Consider the following 25,353-nt stretch of genomic DNA (forward strand, 5'->3'; position numbering starts at 1 on the left):
TGTTTTTTCTTGGTTGTGGAAATTATTCCTACTTACAGTAAATGCTTTAGAGAGGAATTTATCTTAGTTAAATGGTTCTTTTAAAATTTGTCTTTATATCTTTAGCAGTTCCTTTTAATGAAACACAAACTGTATGTGTCACTCTTCTTGTCAATATTTAACACGTATGGTCTGCTTGTTCAGTTAAGATTAGCTTTTTTTCTCTGCTGCAGCTTCCTTCTGTTAGGGCAGTAGGATAGCCAGCCTCAGGGAGAAGTTAGATGAGAGCTGAGAAGTCCTGAAAGTTGACTTCTGCTGCTGAAAAGGGCAGATGGTCCTATGATTGGATGTGTGGTTCTTTCTTTACCCACAGTAGCAGCTCAAGGAACTCACTAAACTCATTTAGTCAAACTGGACTTGCTAATGCAACAAAAAATGGCCAGTTCTCCTCTTCTCTCTCTCTTCTCTCTCTCTTCTCTCTCTCTTCTCTCTCTCTTCTCTCTCTCTTCTCTCTCTCTTCTCTCTCTCTTCTCTCTCTCTTCTCTCTCTCTTCTCTCTCTCTTCTCTTCTCTCTTCTCTTCTCTCTCTCTTCTCTCCTCTGGCTCCTCTCTTCTCTTATCTCCTCTCTCTCTTCTCATTGTGGGGTTACTTTTCTTCCAGGTTAGTGAGCTGACTCTGCTCAGAGTCATCAAGTGGGATTGATGCTGTAGATGCAAATGAGAGAGGAGAGGTATGGACAGGGGTGGGACCCTCCTCTTTTGGCAGCAGTGGCCACTTCTGTAGCTCAAATCGCCTTGGGCAAGTTCACCCAAAGTAGGTGAAATTAACTTCCTAGGATGATTTAACAGACAGAGTCTGGCTTTGGCAAGCTACAGGCCACAGTGAATAGTGTGGTTATTTACAACGGCCTTTAAATAACCTTCTCAGCAGGCCTACAATTTATTAATTTATACTAATTGACTCAGATTGAGACTATTTTATGGTAATTGGTTAATTGTTACAGCACCCAGATGCAACAGCAGCGAACACTGTACAAAAATGATGTGCGAGTCATTACTGATTCAGTGGCTGGCACCTCCTTGGCAAAATTTTATTTCAGCATTATTGGGTTGGTTTGGGTTTTTAATAGTTAGCCAGAATGTTAGTTGGTGTTTCAAGCAAACTAAACTTAAGTATGTTTTTAAAATTAATGAATTACTAAAAGAGCTCATCATGGGCAGTAACAAACACTGTAGTTGGAATAATCAAATAGAATAGACCATGGCATGGATAATTCTGCTATCACATTTTCTCTAAAGATCATTGGAATTCATATTAAACAGGTGAAAATTACATATTAAATGGGTGAAAATTGTTCCCAGATAGTCAAAAAGAAACGGTCATTTTTCCAACTGTAACAGTAACTTGATCTCACTATAAAAATAATGCTTGTTTAATATGTGGTTTTTTTCCTCACACTCTTTAGACTTGGTGGAGGCCCAGATGATGCAAAAGAAATCATGCGTCATAGTTTCTTTGCTGGAGTAAACTGGCAAGACGTATATGATAAAAAGGTATGTCATTATTATATTTATATGACATTGAATAATCTGGCTTCTGCAAGGTTGTTTCAACTGGTAGTCATAGGATTGCTGTTCTCTGGAGTTAGTAATTTTTTTCTTTGCAACTTTTTTGTGTTACTACAAATGAATAATTATTCTGAACAAGGTGTACTTACTTAATCTTTGGGTTTTCAGTAATAATGTGTCAGTTCACCAGAAATAAATTTTGCAAACCAACCTAAACTCAGCAAAGATTTTTCTTCTATTATGTAAATGTCCAAATTTTTTCCTTTCCATTTTTCTTCCTGGGCCTTCAAGAGAAAAGTAGGTGTATGACTCAAGGTAATGTGAAAATGTAATATAAGTTTATCCTGAATTGTATTTCTATTTCTTCCCTTTATTGAAAAGTTGTTTCATGGAAAAGGGAGACTAAGGCATTGGAGGGGGCTCATAGCAAAAATCTACTTTCTAATTGTTTGTGTATAAATAGAAACGTTTTTGAAACTTATTTTTAAAAAGATATCTAAGAAAATTAAAATAACATTAAAACACTGAGCCAAAACAGCTTGCGGAGAAAAAAGTGAGTGCTGGGAATTCAATTGAAACAGCTTTCTTTAAACCCAGTCCTGTTCCTGTAATGATCAACACTTTGGGAATGATTTTAGAAAATGAATTTATCTCAGTAGTGAAACTCAATTCCACGGAAGTTGTTTTATATACAGAAACTGATTTTATCTTAGTATTTCTGTAAGAATTTACTTGTTGCTATAAACCCCTTCTATTTTGATAAAGACTTCTCTTTTTTCCCCCCAACTGTTTTACGTTGCCAGTTGAGCTGTGTAATTTTAAAAGATAGTTTTTTTCTACTTTTTTTGCTTTGTTCAAATAAAAGGAAAATGGAAGACATACGACTGAGCAGAATATGTTTATGCTACAATGTCAGTGATACAAACTGTTTTTTCAGTTGTTGTTGAACTGGAATTTTAAAATGTGTGGTTGTTGGTGTGGTACTTCTCTGACAAATACCGGCATTGAAATAGAAGCCTGTATATGATGATACAAAATATGGTACTCTGAAGTTACTTGATACAAGTGTGATTTTTCCCTGGCAGTATCACAAGGTTTTGGGAAACTTTACACTAAATAATCATAGCAAGTATATTAATCAGGTTACTTTACGAGCTCAACCACTAGTTGGTTATGTAAGGACACTGTAGAGAAGCACTGTGAGGATACAATCTAAAAATACAAGTCGAGGACCTTTCTAGAGTAAAAAAAATCCCAGTCAATTGGATTGCAATGTTCTAGGAGTGGGTGAGAGAAAAAAAGCTGTTACATTATTCTTGCTCTCTTGAAAAAGATTTCCTAATTATCTTGCATTAGAAATAGAGCTTTCAATTCTGCACTGTGTTCAGCATCATATTTAGTTAAGAATATATAGATACTCCTAATTACATGCGCTTTGATCCTTTCCAAATGAACATGGCAAATGTCTTTCAGCCAAGATCTTTTTCTGAGCTATTAAAATAAAAGGAGACATTTTGCAGAGTTACATATATATATATATATAAATATATAAATGCTGGCACTTCACTTTTATGATCATGGAAGTGGATATGGCTTATTGGGTTATTATAACTGGAGAAATTGTAGTCCATCTTTGTTTGTTCTGGCCACCGTTGCTTTGAGAAACCAAATTTGCTAGTAAAAAAATTATTTGAATTTCCTCAGTTGAACGGTTAACTTCAAGGATTGTAAGAATTGGTTTTGTGCAGTATTGGCACACAGTGTGTTCTTTATGGAAAAATAACTCATGTAAATGAGTTCTGACAGTATGTTTTTCTGTTTAATTAAAAAATAGTTTTGTTCCTATTTGTTCCTAACAAAGCCATTTGTCTGGCTGGTTAAAATATCCAGTTGTTCCATCTGCACACACAGTCTTACAGGTTCTGAAGTATGTAGGGTGTAAGACTGTGCTCTGAAATACAAACCACAAAGATAATAACACTGTTAATGAACTTTCATTGAGTATGTTTATTGGAATGCTTGTATGAATATTCTTGAGGTATTTTGGTATTCTGAAATAACTCAGAGCATTAAACAAATTGATTTTCAAACAGGTTTATTCTATGCTTGCTTCTGTTTCTGTTTTTTGTTAGTAGTAGAATCTTCAGCAGTAGAGTCACTTGATGAAATTGGTAGTGGATATAATTATTGGCACAGTAAAAATATTTCAGAGTAATTTTGCCTGAGTTTTATGCACCATGACACTGTAATTTTCTGGCTGTATTTCAGGAGTGTGTTTCTGTTAGCAATGAGAGAATGGAAGTTCACTTTCGGAGTAATGGAAACAGAAAAATCGTGTATTCCAAGTAGTTGTGATAGTTCACACTGTGCTTGTGTGCTTCTAATTTTATCATTTTTACAGATATTAAGTGCATCTCTGTACTTACTAGGTTATCACTTTACTGGTGTGGTTAAAGCCAGAATTATATATCTGTAAACTCTTTCATGTATTTCATGTGACAGTAGCTCTGTCGGGTCAAATGGATCCAAATGGTCAAATGGAATTATTAGCTTTCTGATACTGCTAACTAGTTAACCTAATTTGGTACTACACAATGATAAAAAAATACTGTATGGCACACTGGAGCAGAGAAAGATCGTTGCCTTTAAATGAAAAATGTATAATAGTTAGCATTTGTGATCTGATGTATTTATTTTTGGCAGAAAAACCATGAGGGCATATGAAAGAGAGCAGCCTGTGCCAGGTTCTTCCTGTGATCATCTCAGCCCTGATGAGTTTTTTTCTATGTGCCTGAGTATGAGAAATTGAATAGTTTGGCAAACTCTGAAGACTTCAAAAGCCCATATACTACAAAAAATATTTGTTTTATTTTTAGCTGGAATCAGGAAGCTTTTGAAATGTCTCTGTTTCTCATTTAAGACTTGTATTAGCGTATTTTTATTTGGGTTGCAGAAATATTCTTAAGTTGTCAGATGTTCTGTTTAGGGTCTTTCACTGAACAAAAACCACATGGGCATTAATTAAAAGGTAGAAATTTGGGTATGTCTTCAGGCTTGAAGCACTCAAATAGCCTCATGGCAAAGGACGTCCAGACCTTTTAGCAAGGCCTGTTTTTTCTCCTGCACATAATATAGATGAAAGAAGAAAGAAACCACATGGAAATTTGGGCTGAGATATATCTATATCTATATATATATCTTTCTTCTTCTGATTTGTGGTAATACCTCTGATTGTTCCAGGAGCAAATTAGGGAGTGCTAACAAATTAATTTGTTAGTACTGGGAAGGGAATAGGGACAAGTGTCAGTAATGGAGAAGGCTGGGATGCCTGACTTTGCTGCAGGTGCAGTGCTTGTGGAGGCACCTGTCTCAGCGTGGAGGCAGTGACTTTCAGCATGAAGTCTGACAGCTGCAAGAAGCTGTTCCTTACCCTTCAGCTGTGACTACCTTTGTTTTCCTCAAGACACAAAACCAGTAGATGATGAAATCCCACGATTGAAGCCCTGGGTTCAGGCCTGGCAAAATCTAAAACATAACTGTGATCTTAAATGCACATTTAAATACTTCTGTGTATCAGATTTTGAAGGAAAAGGGCAGGAGGGAAATAGGAAAATACCAACATTTGGGTTTAGGCCCTTGCTGTTTGAGTCATACTATTTTTGTACAATTATCTGCACTGCAACAAAACCTGCAGAAATTACCCTTGTTAGTTGCTTTTGTGTTGTTGCCAAGTGAAGTAGTAAAAAGATCAGAAAACTGCTAACCAGTCTGATCTTTTCATTGTGTTTTCACTGATACTTTAAACTATATGGGCAGACCTAGAGGTTGATTACCACCCTTCCCCCAGCTGCTTGAATTTACAGGGAGGAAAATATACATAAGGGTGTCTGATTCTTAAACTTACATTGCTGTAGTCCTGGGGGTTTTTGGTCTCTCTCTCTCTGTGATAACAGCATTGCATCACTTGGAAAACAGCTTATCCATGGGTGAACCTCCCTGCTGAATCCTGTTTTCTGTGGATTTGTGTGGTGTCTCTTCCTACCACTGAAATCCCAGCTCTTCCTCCTCCGCCTGCCTAGGACCACCTCCTGCAGGGTCTGTGGGGTATTCCTAGCTCCCGACTGGGCAACAGGCTGCCTGCTTCAGGGCCAGGTATGGGGATGAACCAGTTCCTACAGGAATGCTTACAGATTGGCTTGAAGCTCAACTCAAATTACTGTCTTTTCTCCAAGTGGCAGCTCTAGTTTGAGGGGGATGGACAGGTATTTCTCCCTTCTACTCAGCATGATTCAGTGGCACTCTGTTGGTGGATGAGATTCTTATGGTAGTATTAATTTTTAGTTCATTTAAAGTAAAATTCTCTTTAAATTAAAAAAAAAGAAGACCAGATTGATGTTCTTAAGCATCATACTTTTCGTTTGGCAGATCAAGTGCATCACAGGTACTTTGAAGTAGCTTCAACCACTTCCTATACAATAGCAAGACAAATGATTCCTGGTAAATTATTTTTGGGCAAATTTTCTATCATAATGAAGTGTTTGTGTAGTTGTCCAGTAAGCGTGAGGAAGTTCAGGATGTAGAATCAAGCCTGTCTGTTCATCTCAGTGTACCTGTAACAGTCAGGTTATCTGACTGTTACCTGGCTGTATCTGCACGTTTCCTTCCCCTGAGAGATGGGTGACAACTCTCCCAGGACTTGAACCGTGGAAAAACTGTGGTGTTTTTCACACGCTGCTCTTGATGGATGCCAAATGGAAATGCCATTCACTTAGAGAAAATGAAGACACTAAGAATTTGGTACTGCTTTTGCTGTCATTTCTAACATCAAGCCTTGGAAATGGCCAGGGCAGATTCAGCTTGACAGATGGATATGAAATTGGATTTTTGTCTTGAACATCAACTCTTAAAGTCACTTAACTCACACTGAGTTTAGACTTTTATTTCTTTATTTGTACAGACACATACATATCTATGCATATGTGTGTGTGTAATGCATAAACTTTGAAAATCTGTATTTCTGTTCCTTAGAGTAAATTGTCAGGAGGTGCAGTTCCCTGTCTGGTTGGAGTGTGTTCCTGAATTTGCACAGGCCATGAGGGGAGGAAAATTATCCTGTACTAAAGCTTGGCAGCCAGGACTGAGGAGGGTGATTCTCTTGCTGACTGACAAGGACTGTGCTTATCAAAAGCTCATCTTACTCCTTTTGTGCCCAGGTTACTGAGTGTGCCTTTGGGTACTCACATCACTCTTGGACTTCTGACTTCTCATGTCAGAAGTGGGGAATAGCTGTGGCAGTAGCGCCTGGATACTATTTTTTGTGAAACCAAACATGAAATGTCACTGGCTGTAGAGTGGCATCTTCATGTTGTGATCATCAGGGTGGTAGTTGATGTTGGCTGTTTTAATCTTTATCATTAAACCTCAACTTCAGTCACCCTTGGGATGTATGGCGAAGCTTCTGGAGTGTCACAGTGTTTATCTCTGCAGAAGTTGCACCTTATTTGTCTTTCTAACAGTTTTATTACAGCTGAAATTTGTGGACATTTTACTTCGTGTTTTTAAATGAAGCCTTGTCCAGGGGTGGACAAGGTGACACCCCTTCAGAAGGATTGCCAGGTTTCTGTAGCAGGGTGTGTTGGTGGCAAAATCTGTGTTGAATGGTTCTGTCTGCAGTCTTCTGAACGTGGTGTTGAATGGTCTGAATGTGTCCCTCTGCATACACTTGGGTGTGTCATTTATACCACACTCTGCTTCTGCTTTGTCTGAAAGCTTGTTGGGGAAGTGTTTCTCTCATTTTCTTCTGGAGGTGATGCCTAAACTCTGCATGCTGGTTCCTCATTCCTTAACAAGAATTATTTTAAAGGTCCTCCCATTAAAACTGGGAGTGTGTCTCATGAATATCCCAACAATTACATACATGTCAGAGAAAGAATTTACTTGGGGAAAGGGAAGTGTGCCTTTGGTGTCAGCTCAGGAGTCTGGAGTGGGATGTCCACAAGACTTTAGCCCCTGTTGGTTTGGTGTAGGTGGGATAGAACAGACGGAAGGGAGCAATCCCCAGTTCCGGCTGTCCTCACAGCTGTGCCGGTAGATGTGATGCTGTGAGGGAAGGAGGCAAAGTGTATGGGAAGAATTAAGAAACTTCCCTGCTGCTCTCTGTTGAGTTGTATCTGTGCATCCTAATCTCAGCTACCGTTTCCCCATTTCCAAAGGCTGTAGGGGATGGTTGGTGTACTTCAGGGTACAGCTTGGATAAACACTAGTGTAAGCTGTTGTTGAGAGCCATATGGCTGGATGGTTTGTTTCTACAGTCACTGAAGTTTCCAATTACCTTTATTTCCAGGATATGAAGGATACTGTGGTAAGATGGATGAATCCTAAAACACCATTGACATAAATTTGCATCTGGTTCCTCCCTTCTCATTACAGGCTAGTTTCATGTGTTCTAGTTGTTTCACTTCCCCAGACTTTTGTCATCCCTGAAATTTTCATCAGCTGACTTTTTGGATGTTACTGATAAACAGTTTTCTAATAAGCTTTGCTACTGAGCATCAAATTGGAGTGCCAACTTGATGAATTTTGTTTTAATAGTGCTTTTCATACCTGATTAAAATTATTACTGTAATTTTTTGTTCCTTAGGAGTCATTTAGTACTGTGCTTCTCTTCCTGAAATGATGTTTTCAAAGTATTTTCCATAACCATTCCTATTTCAGATAGATGGGGAGAACAAGGAAGTGGTTTAAAGTCATAGTGAGGCCTCTTCATTTCAGTGGATTAAAAGAAAAAAATAGTAGTAAAAAACCCCTGAGTAAACCAGTAGTTAGCCAGTAAGTTTTTGAGGAAGAAAGTTGTCATCTAATGCATTTTCTTTTTCCTCTCCAGTTACACATCCACGCATTCCTCCATATAATGATATTACCTTGCCATACCTTTTGTTTTTCATTAACTACTTGAATCTAAATCACAGTTGTTAAAGACTGCAATGTGAATGTTTGCTCCTTCTCTTCACAAAGTAGTTGTAGGATGAACAGTCCCTGTTGCACTTGGTATCAAGAGTAGTTTGTTCTCCTGGAGATGTGTGCTGCACCGTTGAAAAGACATTGTTTCTTGTCCTTGAGAAACAAGAAAGTTTTTCCTAAGCTTGTATTTTCATTATCTTCAAAGGAAATGTTTTAATTTTTTGTGAAATGACATTTTCTGTTTCTCATCAGTAAAAATTATCCCAATCAGGGAAGTAGCAAAGTTGTTATAAACATGTTAGCTTATGGATTTTTTTTCATACTGAATTTATTGCTGAGAACTGTGAAAGTGTCTTTTTAAAAGGATGTGATGGACACTTGTCGTTATCTAGAGTACATTACTTGTCTTCCTGTAATCTTGTGTGGCCTTTTTTTGTTTGGTTTTGCATGTTTACTTGTTTTGTTTGGATTTTTTTTTAGGGGGGAGTTGGACTTTCTGAGTATTCTTCTTTGACACAGAAAAATGAGAAAAAAATGGCAATGTGGGATATTCCACTGGAGTAACTCTGTCCTTAGTAATTGTGTGACTGCATTGCTGGAGGGACATACAACTTTGGAAATCTGCTTTAATAGTGCAGAATTGCTTGGGATAGCCAGAATGCATGCAAAAATAATTTTCAAAAAGTGTAGAAATTTGTGCAATAAAATAGAATACTTTGGTTTTAAACATCGGATGTAACTGGATTTATACCTGGAAGATTCTTCTAGTATTGAGTTCATATATATTAGCTCTTTCAGCATTTATCCTACAGTGCTCCGAACCTTTACTTCAAAATCCTTCTCTGCTGTTGTATGTTTTCCATTCATGACAATGTAAGGGAAAACCGAATTTAGTTTTATAAAAGTATTAATCAGATTTATTGTACTGAGTATATGAAAGAGAGAGATTTGGTTTTGCTTAATAATTGCTTGCACTGTTACTGAAGATTTGGATCAGATAAAATAGGTCTCTTAGTATGTACACATCATGTGCATCTGTGCATCTAGTGCCTAGAACATGGGGAAGGGAGGGAGTTTAACAGCAATTCTGCTTCCTTTGCTGTGGGGCAAATGAACAAATTAATTGTTTGGTGTTAGTGTTCTGGAGTTGAAGAGAGAGGTAACATGAAACTAGTGAAATAGCTGATAATATCAGTGACCCATCATGTAATCTGTTGTATTGAAAGGAAAATCAATACACTATTCTCAGGGCGTGTTTTAAATTGCATATGTGGAGATAACACCGAAGGGCTCCAAGGTACAAACAAAAACATTGTCACACCACACCCACACACATTTATGTCACACCCACACACATTTGCAATATCATACATACTAAACTGCTGTATCATTTTTGGACTAGCATCATGCAGAGTGATATTCCATGCTAAATATGCCTTCCAGTTAAAATCTTTGGCCTATAGGCAGTTCTTCCGGTGGAGAAGGTGGAGAGCAAGACTGGTTCAAAAGAGGGGCAAGGAAGTCCTGCCTGGGGGCTGTGAGCAGATACTAGTGATTTGCTGTTGGGAAATACCACACTGTACTCTAAAAGCAGTAGGCAGGAATAGATCCAGGAACTCACTTAAGCATGAACTGGCCTTTTTTCAAATGTAAGATTAATTTTCACATCACATAATTTCTTTTAAACGTAGGTTCAGATGAAGGTCTTAACACTGAAAAAAAAAACCAAACCAAACCATCATGCTTATTATACTCTCTGAGTAGTTTTTTTTCCTTAGCTGTTTATACAGCCAAGTTATGGTGAAGTATCTAGAGGTGCCTTTGCCTCACAGCTATGCGGGTAATTACATTGGCCTGAAGAGTTTCTAGGTAATTATCTTTATGCAGCTCAATTTATCTGCAAGTCATGTGAGAATGATATTTGGAATTTAGCTGTGTTGTGCTATTAACTGGATCCTGAATTGATATTTTTGGGATTGACTCTAATGGCTTCTGTCTCTTACTAGGAGTTAAGAGACTCAGCTGCCTCTCCACAGACCTACTTGTTTGATCTGGGGTGTAGGGAAAAAGAACTTACTTGTTTTCCTGGTAGTAATTTGGCTGGTTTGAGGTATAGTAATTTTATTTTGTTTCTTGGTGCCTTTCAGCTTGTACCTCCTTTTAAACCTCAAGTGACATCTGAGACAGACACCAGGTATTTTGATGAAGAATTTACAGCTCAGACTATTACAATAACGCCGCCTGAAAAATGTAAGTCAGAAATGATGCGTTAGCATGACTTAACAATGTTTATAATAAAGCACTGTGTAAGGCTTTTTTCTGTTTGAATGGAAAAGCTGTTCTCAGTGTTACTAATAAAAATCTTCATATGGAAGTGTGTAAGAGTAACTCTCGATGACAGTTTTCTTTTTAAGAAGGAGCAATTACAAAACTTAGAATACTAGATCACTCTGATTTGAGTTTTGAGGGCATTTTTGGTATGGACTTTCATGTTTTGATTTTGTTTGGGGTTTTCATTTGTTTGCCTATTGGGGATTTTTTATTTTTAAATAAGAGAAGGCACTAGCTTCAAGTGTTTACTGGTTGGCAGTCAAGGTCCCAGTTCAGCATAGTACTTGGAACATGGACCCTGCTTTAAGCATGTGGACACTGTCTAGTTTTAGTGAGATAGGCATATTTTAAAATACTTTGAAGACAAAAAGAAAAAAAAAAAGATCTGCCAGAGACAAGTGGATTTCTCTTTGTGTACATACCAATTACTTGAAAATGAAATGCCATACCAAGTTTCGTTCTTCAGCAGAGCTCTTAGAGAAGCTGTTAATGAGGATGTAACCACTGCACTGGGACTTGCACAGAGTTTCTTTGTTGCAGTGAATGTAATTTCTCCACAGTTTGTATTTTTGTCATCTTCTGTGACATGCACAAGTATGATCTGATCAGCCAAGGGCTTAACAGAGTTATTTACCAAGCCAGAGCAGTTAAAATCTTGCTTCTGAGTTCCTGAGTGAATTTTTTTTCTAAATGGGATATTTGTGAGTTTTTGTTTATTTTAAATTGGAGGCTGAGAAAGGCGGAACACAAAAGTAGACAATAAAGGCTGTAGTTATTGTTGCTTACCCTTTCCTAAAGCTAGCCCATTTTTTGGTGTTTTAGGATTCGCAGGTTAGCTGCAGTTTTCTGTTTGTATATAGACCTAGTGTATTTTCTGGATTTCATGTTTCTAATGTTTGAACACAGTCATAGAAGCGCAGAAAGGTTTGGGTTGGAAGGGACCTTAAAGATCATCTAGTTACAAGCCTCCTGCCATGGGCAGAGACACCTTCCACTAGACCAGGTTGCTCAAAGTTCATAATTTAAGTGATTTTAAGTCTTTCTACTGTGAAAAGAGAACCCTTACTTCTCCCATTTAGCTTGATAAGAATTTGTTCATAATTGTAACTTGAACAAATTTTACTTAAAATTTGGATTAACTTGGAGTCTGTTGATTTGATATCATAAAGTTCTGATCTCTTGAAACCCCACCTATGTAATGAGAATGGCTATTAGTTCATCAAAGGGTGAAGCAATACAAAACGTGTATGCCTCCAAGGCTTCAGCTTTAAATTTATTGAATTCAGGGCAGGTGACTGAGTCTTAAGAATAATGAAGTGGGGGGTGATGACCAACAGCAGTTCAGAGATCAGCTGCTGAATTGCTGGCATGGGGAGCCTTTCCAGGGAGCTGGCAGGGCTACCTCACCTGAGCCTGCGATGAGCAGCATTGCCAGCAGCACAGAGGTGTATTTTTTTCCTGTGCCAGGTAGATTTGCTGCCATTTTTAGTGAACTGCAGTGGTTCAAGAACCACATGGGGCTTTCCCTTTTCTGTTGTTGTGGTTGGGACATTATTTTAAATTATTTTAATTTTAAAATCTACAAGTAATTGTATTATTTACAGTGTGGTATCACCTCTGTCTGATATGATTACGCAAAAGGGGGTTAAAATGTGTTTTAGGGAAGGAGGGCGAGTAACGGTGTCAGAAGATTACTGCTGAAATAAAGATCTTTTCTAGATATTTATTTTTATTGAAACTCTGTCTTGTATCTACAGTAATCAGTCTGATAGCAAAACAAACAGGCTGTGTACATTAACCTCCTTTAAACTGATAGTGTAAAAGCAAGATTGTATTTGAAGTTACAGAACTGAGCGGCATTGTTGAAGTCAAGTAGCCTAATCATAACAACTGCTCAAACCTGCATTAACTCTAGTTTTTATGTGTAGAATATATTCAGATACAAAAGATACATAATTCTGAAAGGTTGCATATAAATATGTCGTTAGAACAACAGTCTCAGTAGGAGTCTTTAAGAACAAGCACTGTTAAAAAATCCATGTGAGAACGTCCATCCAAATGCTCCGAGTTAGGTAACATCTGGTGCCTGGTTTCCACTGGCACTGCAGGAACTATGTAAATGAAAATATTTATGAATTTGGCTTAGTCCATGTTTCCTCTGATCCCAGTAAATACTGTAAAAATAAATAGTTTACTAAAAAATAATATCTAAGAATTGAAACACATAGAACCTCCATGAACTGTTCATTTTGTAGCTGTTTTTCCTTTTAACTCCCTTTGAAATGGAGGAATATTTAAATATATCTGCAGTAAGATTATAATTTCCTGAGCTCAGCTCAAGAAACAAGGGAAACTGTCTGGCCCAGTCAGCAGTCGGCTTCCATGCTGGCATGTTTTGACTAGCCTAGAACTGGTAGTAGTGATTGAAGTTCTCACATCATAGGCATAATAAAACCAATCAACAAATCAACCTACCCAATCAACAAATCAACCTACCCCAAATCACCCAAATAGTGACATTTGGAAGTGATATCCCTTCAGTGAACATCATCCTGCTGTTTGACCATAAGCTTACATACATGACTAAAGTCTTACTTAAACTTGAGTCTTCAACTTCAGCATTGAACCCTGAAAGGTATACTGCATATCAGGTGAATAATGAAATTTTGTTGCAAATATAATGATGTTTTGAACTTCTCCCTTAACACAGATGACGAGGATGGTATGGACTGCATGGACAATGAGAGGCGGCCGCATTTCCCTCAGTTTTCCTACTCTGCAAGTGGACGAGAATAACTTTTTTGTTCTGCTGCTTCACTGTCATCTTAGGTTTATCACTGAAAATGATTCCTGAACATCACCACCAGTACTAGATACTATTATGATAGCAGGGGCACTTTCAGAGACCATTCCAAATTGAACAAGTTTCTTTCCCAAACCTACCTAAAATCAGTTTTGGTTTTGCATGACATATGAGATTTTTCTCTACTACGCTCTCCTGCTGTTGCTGCTGCCCACAGTCTCAGTATAATAGCAACGTCAAGAAGTTACTAACAGTTTCTTTGAAGGTAGATGACTTGACTTCAGCACTGTAAACTTTGTGAACAAGTAGTCATCTATTTTTCCTCACAGCGGAGGCTAAACAAAAACCGTGTTGGTCCAGCTTATCTTCTTCCAGAAGACGAATCAAAATTGTAATTAGTCAAAACAGACTAGGCTATAAAATTTTCTTGCATCTGTTTGTGCTGGTTAGAATGAGGAAACATAGGGGTGGTGATGTACATATGCAAGGTTTCTGTTAGGCATATCATTACTTGAAGCAGGTCTCTGTCATTAACATCTGGCTGGAATTTGTTTGGGAAATGTTTGAAAGAAGGACTTAAACTGTTGATATATATAAATATATATATATTATTTTTTAATTACTGTTGGATACTACAGAAGAAGCAGAAGGGCTGGGCTCGCCCAGCCTGCCACTTAGAACTTCCAGGTTCATGTGCAATCATGGAGAATCGAACATTATACATGCAAGAAATGAAGGCATAAAAGCAGCATTTGAAGTTGTTCAAGGGGTCTTATAATTTGCACCAGATAACATCTTTCTCATGCTTTTCTCTTTCATGATATGCATCACCTCTGATGGCTGAAGAATGTAGACAGGCATAATGGTATTGCTTTTCACCAAAATGTGTGCACCAAGGTAAACAGGTGTTTGCCTTACTTGTTTTTATTTTGAGTTTGTGAATTAGCTTTTTTCTCCAGGTGTTTAACTCTGAATATTCTTTTTTGCTTTCCTTTCCTTTTTTTTTTTCCCCTTGGTTATACTGCGTTAGTATTTATTTTTAGAGATAAGGTTTATATGTGTCATGTTTGCAAATGCTGCTACATCTTAGAACAGGCTTATAGCAGTTAATTTTGTAATATATGGAAGGACTGTACAAGCTGAAGGGAATAATGCACTTTTCTCCCATGTGGAAATTTTAACAAGGCTCTGAAATTGTACATACTGCTTAGAATCAGATTTTTGTGAATGAAATACTGTCTTTTAACTGTTTGGCAATGGAGGTGAGGAATTCCAACCTCATGCGCCAAAGGGTTAAAAACAAACAGACAAAAAAGCTATGTCTTGTGCTCCATTTAGGATAAACATAATGTAAGAGCCTGACAGCACAAGAGAAAACGTCTGTTCTATATGAAGGAATTGCATTTGAACAATGAGACCACAGTGATTACAAGAAAAGCACTTTATTTTATTAATTAAAATAGCAAATTTCTGGGATCAGCCGTTCTCAAGGAAGATTTGCCCTCAACCAAAAGAGTCCTGAAATCCAGCAAGTTACATGTAACAGTGGTACCCGATTGACTGAATTTAAAACATCATGACAAATGCTCCACTGATAGGGAAACGTCTTTCCATTTCCTAAGATCTGTGTCTAACAGAACATGTGCATAAACTTTAGCGTTGATCTTCAGCAATGATAATCTTAATAATAAACCCTTTGGTGCTAGGAGTTGGGACGTTACGCCGTGCAGCATACAGAGCGCACGCACCCTTGCTAACAACATCGGACAACCCCAACTCCATGGGATTATCATTTGAAGTATCTCTGCGTTCAGCTCTTGTTAGCTCCCACAAAGACTGTGATATTGCTGAGTATTCCTGGTTGCGTTGTGTGAGTGAGTAGATGGGTCTGAGAGGAGAGATGTTCTACGCAGATGCCTTAGCCTCTTGATGTGGAAAGTTGAGTGCCCAAGCATGAAGCCCACTGCTGGCAGTGCATGTGCTGGGATGGTCAAGGGGTTGATGGGCATTTTAGCAAGGCAGCTAAAAACGCAGAGTAATTTAGACAATTTTTCATGTTTTGTGTTTTATCTTTAGTAATGGATAATCAAACAGAAATATGTCATGATGTATATTGTAACTGCATACGATGTCATTGTGTCACCTTGTAACACTAAAGATGTGTAGATGTTGTTGTTCCTGTGCAGAGAGAGAGATGGGCAGCAAATGAGTTGCAGGTGTGTTCTGCACCGGTGCTGTAGAGGTGTCTACACTGACACAGCGAGCGAGTGACTGAAATAATCAAGTACTTAACAGACGGGCATTAATTAGTTCTCTGCAAAGGTCTCGTACTTACAGACTGAAACTATGGTGATTCAAAATCTGTGTTACATGCCTGTGTTTTCTCCCCTGTGTTTTCAGCTTGTAATAGCAATAAGTCTCTTGACACAGGGCACCTCTAGCTGGTGACCGACTGGCCGTGCCTCTGGCCAGCCGCTCCTTGCGGGCAGAGGACGCCCTGTGGTTTAGCTCACCATGGCGTAGCTACTTAGTGCGTGGTTTGCAGTAAGTGTCTGTCAGTGAATTATTTGAAAACCTTTTAAGACATCACTTTGCATTGTGTTTGTCTGCCTTTCAAAACATCAGTGATCAAGTTTGTGCTACAGAGAGTCAGCAGACACTTTGTGCTGCCTGGGCTTGGGGGATTCTCTCTTACCAGTGTTAGAAACAGGTGACAGAGGAATGGACAAGCAGTGCTGAGAGAAACTTTTGAAGCTCTTCTTTTGCTGTCTGCAGTTGTGGTTGGTTTTGGACAGGAGATGGTGGCTGGTTGTCTTGGCGAGCCTTTCGAGCACAGTACATTTCAGACTTTGACTCCAGCTTGTACTGACTTCCATGACATACAGTATGCCCTCTTGTACTGCAGCCATCTCAGAGGAAATAGGTCATTTCTGTTTGGATTTTGGCAGTTTTGCACACAGCTTCGCTTTCCACACTAATCCATCTTCCAGTACATTCCTGTTGCTTAAAGAACATTTATTCCAGGATTGTTTTACATTTTTTTCCCATCTTTACTTGTGGCTTCTTAAAGCTGACTGTTCTTGCAGGGGCCATGTGCTTCTCCTAGAGTACAAAAGTAAGGTCTTTCCTTACTAACTGCAGGGTCTATATATTACACCTCAATGTACACACTTTGCTGCTACTGTTTGTACTGTCTACAGTAGAATTTCCTTATCTTGCTCCTGGTAGTGCATTACAGGCAAGCATGAAATGTAAAGTATTTATTTAAATAAAAACCTCTAAATTGGTAATTGAATTACCTCCCTGTAGCTTTAGAGTTTGTGACATTTCTTGACCTTGCTAGTTCTTTCATTAGATCCATGCAAGATCTAGTCATATGGTTAAGGATATTAAGCAGACACGACTATGAACCCAAGAAACCGTATTACTGTTGGTCATACTTAAACTGTTTATTTCCTTAAGTATATGACCCACAAGGATGTGAAATAACTACAAGAAACTGTTTTTGTACACTGTACATCCTTAGTATTTTTACACGTATATGATAGGGATGCACATTATTTTCCTTCGTACAGACAGCTTAAATAAAGCACTATGTCAATCTGCTACTTCTGTGTTTTTTAATGCTAATTTGTTCTGGAGGTTTGTAAATATATATATATATATGTTCAAGCTTGCCACAAAGGACGTATTTTTTATATCTGCACATTACTATTAAATATCTTAGGGGATAAAATTCCTAAGTTGTTCCGTGTCAGAGAAAAAAAAAAAGGAAATGAGAAGGCTATATTGCAGATTACAAAAGATTTCTCAAGTTTTGGGTTAAATATTTACTTCATATTTTAAAGTAATTTTATATAGGTTAGATGTTTCAATCCTGAAATGCACAAAGAATTTACTTAATTTCTTCTTACAAGAAAATGTACATCGTTATTTTTTTATCACTGTATATATAATGATCTGTGCATGTTTAGTTACAAGTTTTATTTGCTGTGAAGTCCTAGTGATAACTGTAACTCGCTGTGACATATTTCAAATACTGGGTGAACGGTTTCAGCTTGTAAATTATTAAGTTACAGTATTGTCAAAAAAAAATTTTTATGACTAAGCAAGATGTATTTGTGCTTTGGACCGAGGCTGTTGCCATACAGGTGGTTCATGTTAACTCTATGAGGTGTATGTCCTTATAAAAGTAAATTTGGGTTACACTTTTTAAGCAATGATTCTACAGGGCTATGTTCCTATCAGAACACCCATGATTTAAGTGATTTTCAGCTAATGAAATTCTTGGCCTCATATTCCACAGCTAGATGATGTGTTTGGGTAAGGAGAAGGGAAAAAAGTGAAGGTGGGATTTACAGGGCACCATAGAGTGGGACCCTTTGAAGCCCATGAGCTGGTCCAGGGCCATTTGAACCAGCTGATCTGGAGGGCTGAGTGTCCCTAAAGCAGGGGGTCATCTGGGTTCTTTTACATGAATGCTTCTCAGGAATAGAGGTGCTTCATCCAGGTCTCAGGTTTTTTCCTTTTTTTTTCCTCCTTTTTTCTCCCCCACCTTGTAATAGGAAAGAGCATCAGAGAGACAGCCAGCCATAGCTCAGTGATATTAGGATGTCAGTGACCAGGACGCTGCTGTGGCAGGGGCAGGACTGTATGGTCAGGTTGCATCCTGTGTTGTGGAATCACACTCAGTCTGCTGACCTGGGGTTTCCTGGATTTGATTGTCTGATCTGACACTTGTAAACTTTGTAAAACTAAGCATTTTATGCTGAAGTAGAAGCAGGGGAGGGAGGGGGGCGGGGCATGAGACAGATAGGCCTAGTGCTGTCTCTGTTAATGACTAATTGAAGTAGAATAGCTGCTGCAGGGAAAATGATTCCTTCTAGACTCCTGGCAACATAATGGGTTTTCCACCTACATCTGGGATAAGTATGAAAAACCTAATTCCAGCTATATATACTGGCAGCCCAGGACCCTTTGTTGAATCAGACCCGTACATGCATGTGAGTGGCTGGCAGTGGTGCCCTGCATGTGGCCACCAGAAGCCACCTGGTGGGTGAGGCAGGTCCAGAAAGGTTGAGGGTCCCGCTGTGCCTTGGCCCAGGGCATGGCAGCTCCAGGGTCTCAGTGAAGCCTAAGTGTTGGGACTAGGTGCCCGAGTTCCTTTGCGCGCGTAGGCACTGTCTCCTATTTAAACACAGATTTATGCTGCAGAATAATAAAAAATAAATTTTAAAAAGTTTGCATTTTCCTACATTTCTAAATGTATATTCTTAACTGTGTAACCATCTATAAAGTAGTGACACTTATAAAACTGTCAGCCTGATTACTATGGCAAACCCCAAGTTTGACTAGAGAGGACTTTCCCTCATGTGGCTTTCTTGTCCCTAAAGACCTGAGGCCATTCTTGGCATGCTTGGTGTCATATCTGTGAAGCAGTTCAGGGAGGCAATCAGATGCGTTTGGCAGTTAAATATGGCAGGAAATTGAAATAGGGAGGAAAAAATCACTTTGATGTTAGGGCTGTACCACTAATAATTCTTAAAATACAAGGGAAGGAAAGATTGTGTTCCACAGCCAATGGTAACTTATTGCATATGCTGTTACTCTTATTTTTGTTACATTTTATGTGTTCATGCCGGCTGAAGTAGCTTTATCACCGGGAACTGTTCTTTGCCCTTTTTTTCCCCCTTTGCTAGTGCAATTCTGCAACTACACTGAAGGTAACAGATGTAGAAACTTTTTTCTTGTGTGCATAACTTATTCTACGCTAGATAGCAAAAGATTCAGATAAATTCTTTCTGAAACTGTGTGGTATTTGGAGAGTAACCTTGGATAACGCAAGTGCGCAGTTAACCAGAAAAAAAGCCTCCAAGTGTTTTGAGTTCAATAATTTGAAGCCAAGTTCAGCTGTTGCCCATCCCTGAGACTGCTGAATATGTGCGGGTGGAGAAGTCCAGCTTCACCACTTTCAGTGTTGAGAGCCAGGCACTTGCTTAATGGCTCATCTGTACAAACCAAGGGCTCCTTTCTCTTAAAGGCTTTATCCAGCAACATTTTAAAGGGAAACCTGCCCCATGGCAATTCTTCCACATTATGTGGAATATTTGTCAATCATTCTTATGCTTTTCTGATGAATAAGCAGTTGTTGGGACTCTCACTTTTTATATAAAAGTGACAAATACGCTGTAAAATAAAGTTCCCAGGTAGATTCTGGTACTGAGTTTGTAAACAGGAAGGCAGCGTGCTTGTGCAGAACTTGCAAACAGCCCCCTTCTCCCTCCTCCCCCTGCACATGCTTTCCCTTGAATTCAGAAGGACAGAATGAGAACCTAAGAATTTTATTAGGTTTATTGATATTTCAGTCTGTGAATAATATAGACGTATGTTCAATTATGAAAATAGATTAAAACATTTTATAAAAATTGTACAAATTATTAAAGTCTATACCACATAATAGCTTTTAAAACTGGCTTGCAAGCCTGGTCTTTTCAGAAAAGTCTCAGCTGTTGTCCTAGAAAGTCTGATAGGCTGGTAAGGCTTCAAAATATTTGTGATTCTGTAGTTAAAACCAAATAGAAACCAGCTGAAATTAGCTAGCAAGTGTGCCTGTTTTCTGCAGAGGTGTCTTTGGGTGAGCCTCAGACAAGTTTCAGCCAGGTGCAGAGCAGACCTGAAAGATAAAAGGAAGAGATGGGTAGTCTGTGTGGCAGTGCCTGTGTTTCTCATTTGTGTCACTTCAGCCTGCAGGCGAGTTCTTAGAAGAGAAATACAGAACTGGTTAAGATTGCAGTAAGGCAGAGTAAACAAGTGCTGTTTCAAAGCCTGTGCTTCCTGTGGACCTGCTGTCCTCACCTCTTTCTAAGCTCAGAAGTCTTACAGGTAGCAAGAAGAAGAGATATCTGATTTCTGAAAAACAAGATCTCCATGAGCTTTCAATGTGGCTCCTGTTTAGCAGTAAATAACTGAGCTCTTGTTCTGGGGCACGTCTAAGATCCTGCCCCTTTCTCCTTCCAGGAAAGAAGGCGGTGAGTTTGTGCCAGAGAGTGTTTTCTGTGCAGTGTACCCTGTGTGTCCGGTGTGGGCAGCTGTAGCAAAACAGGAAGCTGTTGCCTGGGTGCTGGTAGGAAACCTCTGGTGGGAAGGCTGATTTGCAGTTTTGAAGCTCTTGCATAGCTATTGTTTGTGCTTCCTTGGTAGCACTTGACTGAATTGAGTGAGACATCAAACTATTGGAGCTGGGGGAGCTACCTCGAATTAAGCCACTGGAGTTCTAAAAATTGAATTTAAGAGATGTACATGACCTCAGAAATAAAAATAAACTTTCTACTTTGGCTGGTTTTGCATTAGAAGACTAAAGGGTTTGTTTTTTTTTCCCCCCCCTTGGTTGGTTAGGCTGAGTTAAAAAAAGAATTTATGAAGCTGTACTTCATTAAAGAATTAAAATAATTAAAACCAGTAATATGGTACTGCCCCCCCCAAATACATGCACCAACACCAGCTGGTACAGTTGTGTCTGCAGCTAGTGCAAGGAAAAATGAACTGTAGCAATGGAAAGCCTTGGGGCTTAAATTCCCTCTCAGGACCTGGTTAGTGACAACAAGAGGAAACCTTCTCTGTGCTGCAGTGACTCCCAGCATAAGAGTACAGGCAGAAGCTCAAAAAGACAATAAAAGACCCCAAACACTCAACTCCTGCAGAAATCTCCTGGCAAATGCTTTTGTGGGTGTCTTTCCACACACCAGTTACCCAGTGTTAATGCTTTGTGAGATGCAGAACCTCAGCTTGATGAAGGAAGTGGGCAAGTCTCCTCCTGCCTACAGCCTGAACTGCCAACCAAGCGCAAACACTGGCAGAGTCTCAGAGCACCCCCACTATACAAGGGCCTGGGTGCTAAAGCAGTTATTTAAGGTATTCCATCTCTAACTAAATGGGCACAACTGTCACTCTCATGTCCAGGTAATTGGTAAACAAATTGGTTACTGGATAGTCAGGGGCAGAGCCTTTCCAGTCTTAGTTTCTCCTCCTCCTAAGAGTACTTTGGTATTCACTGAGCAGACCTCTCCAGGTTCCTCTGGACATTACCTTCTCACCTCAGTGGCATCTGTTGTAACTGGGTGGTTGGGTATTCTTAGGTGTACAAGTTGGAAGGGTCTGTAGGAGTGGAACCACAGACATCATTTAATTTATTGCTGCTAGCTACACTTTGAGGGGAGAGGAGCCACTAGCTTCCTGTTTGGTTAGAAAGCACTGAGGTGGCTTCAGTTCCTCAATCCTCCTTTGGCTGTAAAACCCAGAGTGGAGCTCTCAGGAGGGCTAGGCTTAGCTCCTGGGCTGCGGCCCAGCAGCCAGACACCAGACATCCCACAGCTGCAGATTCCCAAACGCTGAAGAGCTGAATAACTGAAGTGTCATGTCAGGCCACTCAGACATCAAGCAGAGGTCTATCTTTGTTCCCTCCTATTGTAGTTTAACTTGCATCACCTCTGACTAAAACTCCATCAAAGCAGAGGTGAAGATTTTCATCTCCTTAAAAAACACAAAACAACCACCACCACCAACCTCTGCCTGTGGAATGTCACTGCCTGTTACGAACACCCAAGAGAGGCGCTATCTTTGTGCATTAAGACTACACTAAAAACAAAAGCTCTTTCCCCAGTAACCTAAGCAGCCTTCAGGTCTCCTGAAGAACAGTTGAGGGCCATGTAAGGATCAGCCTGAATCACTTTTGACATCAGCGGTGGATGAGCTACCTATTTGCCGGACACAAGGTTCCCCTTCTGTAACATACAATGAAAAAACCAAGCAAACGGGGCACTTGGGACCTCATTGAAAATTCCTGCTGACATAAAAAAGCAAAGAAAACCACTGCCCCAGAACATCTGTAATTCTGACAGTACCTCCTGCTGAGCGACTGGGGTGAGGATGGGAACATAGGTATGGGTGAGTGTATTTTAACTTCCTTTTAGAAGAAAAGTGGTCTGTTCACAGACACGCTCACTGTGAAAGAGACATCTGTAACCAGGGAGGAGAGAGTTTAGTGGCTCGGTCACACGGAGAGCACAGGGATAGCACAGGTTCCTGCCAGGGAGAGGCTGGTTTGCAGAAGGAAATCTTTGGGGGGAAGGCAGAGCAGCAGCACTGGACGACAGCGCTACCTGGAGGTAATTCTCAAGGTCCAAATCCTACCTGGCTCAGCTGGCCAGCAATGCCTTCTGGCAGCCAGAGTCTGTGAGGGGATTGTCCACCGGGACAAACACTGATTTCTGTCAAACTGATAGACACCAAGGCACATCCTGCAAGTGAGAGGCATCCCAGCTTTCACAAACATACCTGGTGGGCGGTGCTGAGGTTTCCAGCAATCTCAGTTTAGATATTTGTTTGCTCTACTATGCACATTTATTTAGTATTCTGTATTTAGTACCTATGTACGAGGGGAGCTAAGTATCTGTTACCCTCCTGCCTTGGGGCGTGAGTTCCAATGCACAAGAGACTTTCAAAGGCAGAAATTCTGAACTGGAGTCTTCTGAAAACATTCAAAATGAGAAGTGTAAATCCCAAATTAAACTTTTGACTACCTTTACATGGTCCTGAATATGTTATGCTGTCTCCCATTATACAGTATTAGTGCCACCTAGTAGATATTATGTAGTGGCCTGATACAGAGCCCATGCTGTAAGGTCAGGCCACATTATCATACTAGTCCTTTTTGACTCTGTGAAAATGAAAATCACAATGTGAGCATCTTCATCATGTCATAGGTAGGTGGTTATTCTGAAATAACACTGAGCTTCTTTCTGTAATAGGAGATTTAATATCATTGTTTTCAAAGTATGTAATTCACTGTTGAGAATGAGAAATATGTTTTCAAAAGCTGGTTACTCCTTCAGCAAGGATTCTAAAAGCCTTTTAGCTCATGTGGCCTGTAAGGGAATGCAGTATTGTAGCAGGATCAGGTACTTCTTTTATCACGACTTTTTTCAATCACTTGAAAACCCAGCATTTCTCTCACAATGTCAAATGAATTTTCCATGAAAAACAGACTCTCAACACACCAAAATGTAGCTGGATTTAAAGACATTATTTTCTTTCTTTCTGGTTGTCTGTCTTTCCTCTCATACAGCAAACACTAACACTAGAAATAAAAATTACAGTGGAAGTAACCCAACTTTTGAAAACAAATCCTATCAAGGCTCAGGGCTTGTCAGTGTTCATTGATTTTTTTTTTCTTTCCTCTAGGTTAGCTAGATTCAAATAAATGATCCAATTTTAAATTCTGGGGCTTTTAAATTAAGTAACTCCTACAAAGCAGCAGGAACTATGTTGCAGTACTGTGACTCCTACAGCACTGCTGCAAATACAATTATTTAGATAATGTTTCTTTCTATGTGACACTAACTGTTATGATTTATTACAAAACAAATTGTAGCCTTTCTGAAGAAAGAGGTGATTCAAGCTTTCTCAGAAGGAAAATACTGGAAGCAACAAAACTAACCAATTCCAAATCAAAAGACAAATACCCAGTGACTATCCAGATCAAAAAGTACCTATAGTAAAATCTGAGATCTTCTAGAATTTCCCACCTTTCTAAGAGTTGTATGTCTCTCTTGCCCTTCAATCTTTAATTGCTCAAATCTTTAAGATTTTTTTTTTTTAATTCTGTTAGGTAAACCTGTCTTTGCTGTGGAGGGCTTGTCCTTAAATTTTTAAGTGCTAAAAAACCAAACCGAAACAAACCACCAAAGCACAAAAAGCTCCAAGAATTTCAAACCCAAAAATGTTTCTAACACTTCCTTTTTCCTTTTGTCTTGAAGTGTTCGCCAGATTCAACTCACATCTGCAAATACTTTTAGTCCTCCTTTCCTCTCCCTCTCACCCCATATATAGAATATAGAAAAAAATACCTACTTCTGCTCATTTCTTTTCATCCATCCAGGTTTTTACTTGATTCCATCTGTGTCCTGTTTGAGATCTGCATCCCATTTTTTTTCCTGAAATATACAACTTAAGTTACTAATGGCTTATGTTCCAAGATACAACAGCACAGATAGGTTAATGTATTTTATGTCATCTTTAAAAGATTAGGTCATGATTGTTTTTTTTTACCTTCCCCCCCACCAAAAAAAAATTAAAAAATTTGATTATAAAGGAAAGCTGTTGGACAATACAGTAAAATGTGGAATCTGAGGTCACTTTCACCTTTGATCAACACTGAATCTGCAATTGTTTGATTTTAATATTTATTTCTATACTAACTACATGCATCTTTCTGTAGTTAAGAGCTTCCATTTATGGTGAACTATCCTTTAGTTTTCTTAAAACAATTGTTTGATATTCCAGGCAGCTCTCTTGGGCTGAATTCCAGTTCCCAGAGAACCATCATTGCTTTAAATAGCTGCAAATAGATTTTTAGGGCTCATTTTTAATAATTTTTTTATCATTCTTCTGAGTGTTCTCAACTTAAAAAATATCCTCTGGAGCACAATTAACTTGTAATAAACATAAAGAAGGCAGCTTTTGCCAGTCAAGTCATGATAGCAGCATAATATCTGAATGATATTTTCCTCTTTTGTGTGATTTTCATACTTCTGCCCAAGTTCATAAAAGCACACTCACTTCCAGAAAAAATAGATTATCAATAACAAAATCCCTGTGGACCATGTAAAGGTTGTTCATATTACTAAGAGTGCTTTCCATAAAACAGAAATGGTA

General features: G+C 39.0%; 2 protein-coding genes across 6 annotated transcripts in view; one reads left to right on the forward strand and one right to left on the reverse strand.

Annotated features, from left to right (window-relative positions):
- AKT3 (AKT serine/threonine kinase 3) overlaps positions 1-17,249 on the forward strand; it is a 150,525-nt gene extending 133,276 nt beyond the window's left edge. For both annotated transcript variants that reach the window (XM_064648682.1, XM_064648681.1), the window contains exons 12-14: positions 1,445-1,532; positions 10,655-10,757; positions 13,549-17,249. In XM_064648682.1, the coding sequence (XP_064504752.1) occupies positions 1,445-1,532; positions 10,655-10,757; positions 13,549-13,634 (277 nt within the window). In that variant the 3' untranslated portion in view covers positions 13,635-17,249. The remainder of the gene's footprint in view (positions 1-1,444; positions 1,533-10,654; positions 10,758-13,548) is intronic.
- A 2,717-nt stretch (positions 17,250-19,966) lies between these two features.
- The window catches only part of SDCCAG8 (SHH signaling and ciliogenesis regulator SDCCAG8), a 106,120-nt gene continuing 100,733 nt past the window's right edge, over positions 19,967-25,353 (reverse strand). For 3 of the 4 annotated variants that reach the window (XM_064648680.1, XM_064648677.1, XM_064648673.1), the window contains 2 exons: positions 24,550-24,632; positions 19,967-20,314 (listed from right to left, as the gene is read on the reverse strand). In XM_064648680.1, coding sequence (XP_064504750.1) covers positions 24,582-24,632 — 51 coding nt within the window. In that variant the 3' untranslated portion in view covers positions 19,967-20,314; positions 24,550-24,581. Of the gene's footprint in view, positions 20,315-24,545; positions 24,633-25,353 lie in introns of all 4 variants that reach the window. The other variant, XM_064648674.1, reaches the window with a different exon arrangement.

Source organism: Pseudopipra pipra, chromosome 3 (assembly GCF_036250125.1).
Source record: "Pseudopipra pipra isolate bDixPip1 chromosome 3, bDixPip1.hap1, whole genome shotgun sequence".
In the NCBI taxonomy this organism is placed as follows: Eukaryota; Metazoa; Chordata; class Aves; order Passeriformes; family Pipridae; genus Pseudopipra; species Pseudopipra pipra.